Genomic DNA, 3043 nt, shown 5'->3' on the forward strand with positions numbered 1-3043 from the left:
CCCCCAATCCTAGTTTCTCACAGAGCTCAACACTGATGTCTATGGTCTAGCGTTTAGGCGATTCGCGGTTGCTTGCAGGGGACCCAAGTTTGATTTTCCTGTGAGGAGGACTTTTATCGAGTATCTCAGTTTTTCTGCTTAGATGTTGCATCCCTCTCAGCCCGGGTTGACCCTGACAAACAGGGTCGTGGCCTACCTTCTAACTTATCCAAATTTGTCGATTGGGTATTTTAAGAAAACACCTACTTTTAAAAAAGAGCACTCAATCTGACGTAACGGTTGAGTTAATCAAGGTGGATAGACAGATAGATAGATAGATAGATAGATAGATAGATAGATAGATAGATAGATAGATAGATAGATAGATAGATAGAATATAGATCATAAATATATGAGTCTGGGAGCATATTAGAAGCCCATAATAACTGATGGGTTTATGCCATGCTTGAATTAGAGGGCTAGTTTATTATCTCTTATCCATTCCAAGAGAAAAACGACAAGACTTCACAACCTAATTGTATTTCGATGCGGTGGTATCAAATGCTTGTCAGTTTTTTTGTCAAACGGAGTAATTAGTATCATCTTAAAGCTTGTTCATGTGTTTTGCTTCTGTTTAAAAAAATATAAACCCATCTACATGTACTTTGAACAGAAGTAGACATATTTCAGATTGAAGGAGGTGGGGGTCACCAGGTAGCAGAGGTGAAATAGGGAGAAAATGGCCTCCAAAGTTGGGTCACTTCCAAAGCTTGAGTGTCCTTGAAAACTGCAAGTTTATAATTTCTATGCCTTTGATCAATGTGTATCAGTAAGGTCTACATAGAGGAATGTGTCTGCAATAGACATAAAAGGTGTTGAAGCCAAAAATAGAAAATTGGAGACAAAAAACTGCCCATCGGCCAGATAAAAAGCCGGTTTCTTTAATTAATTCCATTATTTTGGCGAGCGCTTGATTTCATCACGATGTCTCACAGTTGATATGTTCATGTCTTCACATTCTGTGATGACACTACTTTCTACTAGACAGAGCACAAAACCAAAATAACTTATCTTCTAATCAAACCCGTCTGCTTAATCTTTGAATGAGTGCACCCTACAAAGAAAAACAGTTAATAGATTTGATAAAGGTATATCAAAAATATATCAAGGGAGTTCCTTCCAGTTGATGACTGTGTTGGCCTTAGGAATCCTATCCTATGCCATCAGCAATAAGGTTTGTGGAAACCAAATTATTGGATAGTTATAAAAGATGTCAAATTAAATTTGAGATAAAATTAGTTCTCACATATTGAGTCTCTTGTAAGTCATAGCTGTCGCAGTTCGTCAATGATCTCGAGGCCCTTCATTGAACGTCAGAGCATGTACAAAAAGGTCCAAAACCATGCGGTCTCCCGGTTTAAAAAAAGAAGCAGTACTGTTGTTTTGTGTATGTTACAGGTAAACATGTAGAAATAAATGTGTCATCGTGGTGAAATCAACCACTGTCAAAAATGATGAAATCAAAGAAAACGACTCCTGTAGGGTAATTTACATCATTTTTCTTTCCTTTGTTTTTTTGGCTTAACACATTTTATGTCAATTTAAAAACACATTGCTGTGTGGATTTTATTGAAAAACGTTGATCAGCAACACACACACACACACACACACACACACACACACACACACACACACAAACACACGCGCACGCACACACACACACACACACACACACACACATACATACATAGATACACACACACACACACACACAAATAACCCCATAAATTCGCAGTCACTAAAGTTTGGCGGACATTTTCTAGCTGACTTTTCCTCTGACATCTGTCGACTTCAATCGCAAATATCTCTGCTTTTTATTTAAAATTAATGGCAGTCATTTTTTTCATCAAAAGCAAGAAAAAATAAACAAGCTTTAAGATTTCATCAAGAACTCTATATGCACAAAAGTTGACGGGCACCCGATTCCGTTGTGTTGTGTGACACAGATCTATGAGACATCGTGGTAAAAGTAGGCGCTTGTCAAAACAATGAAATCGAAGAAACCGGCATATTTCTGAACGTTCGGCTATTTTAATGGAATTATATTTTATCACTCAATGCCTTTAAGATCCAATGAAAAATATATTTATGTGTGGAATTTATTTTTGAAAAAAGTTCATTTAAGGCACACACAAAGAAATAAGTTTGCATTTTCCAAGGACTCCTAAGTTTTGGAAGTCAATACACTTTGGCGGCTATTTTCTTGCTAATTTTCCCTCTAAAACCAGGCTACCCCCTCCACTTTCCAATGGAAAAACATCGACTCCAACACAAGATAGATGTCTACTTTTTCATCAAAGTCAAGATAAATATCAAGCTTTAGGCTGATACCAATAACTTCACATGTCCAAAAATTGAGGAGCTCCTGATTCCACTGCTTCATGACAGATAATATGCTCTCGTAATAGAAAAAGCCATTGTGTATAACCTGTAAGTGTGAGAGAAAGTCTGCGTCCCTCCTTGAGTTGCAACTGAAAATGGAATGGGTCCCAAGAAGGTGCCGTCGCCATAATCAACGAGAATTTGGGCGTCCGTGGGCATGATTGCTCCGTTGTAAGTCAGCTCGAACTGGCTGGGGGCTGAAAAAGTTAATGGTTGATGGTCATATGTCTGAGTCTCTCCTTTGAGTAAAGAGAAGCCTGTCGACTCCATAACAGCCATTCAAAGGGGAAAAAAAGGGTAGACGGAAAAAAACAGAGCAAGAGGAGAGAGAGAGAGAGAGAGAGAGAGAGAGAGAGAGAGAAAGAGAGAAAGAAGGGGAGAGAGGGGTGAGGGGGGAAAAAGAGAGAGAGAGAGAGAGAGAGAGAGTGAGAGAGAGAGAGGAGCAGAGTAAGAGAGAGAGAAAGAGAGAGAGAAAGAGAGAAAGAAGGGGAGAGAGGGGTGAGGGGGGGGGGAAAAAAGAGAGAGAGAGAGAGAGAGAGAGAGAGAGAGAGAGAGAGAGAGGAGCAGAGTAAGAGAGAGAGAGAGAGAGAGAGAGAGAGAGAGAGAGAGAGAGAGAGAGAGA

The 3043-nt window shown here is 39.4% G+C and overlaps 1 protein-coding gene across 1 annotated transcript in view; it reads right to left on the bottom strand.

Moving 5' to 3' along the window:
• Window positions 1-2467: 2467 nt before the first annotated feature.
• LOC106012061 (polycystin-1) overlaps window positions 2468-3043 on the bottom strand; it is a gene marked incomplete at its 3' end in the record, with an annotated part of 21090 nt that continues 20514 nt past the window's right edge. The window contains 1 exon segment of the mRNA XM_013083772.2: window positions 2468-2618. Within this exon segment, the coding sequence (XP_012939226.2) occupies window positions 2468-2618 (151 nt within the window).

The sequence above is a fragment of the Aplysia californica genome, unplaced genomic scaffold, assembly GCF_000002075.1.
Source record: "Aplysia californica isolate F4 #8 unplaced genomic scaffold, AplCal3.0 scaffold00254, whole genome shotgun sequence".
NCBI lineage: Eukaryota > Metazoa > Mollusca > Gastropoda > Aplysiida > Aplysiidae > Aplysia > Aplysia californica.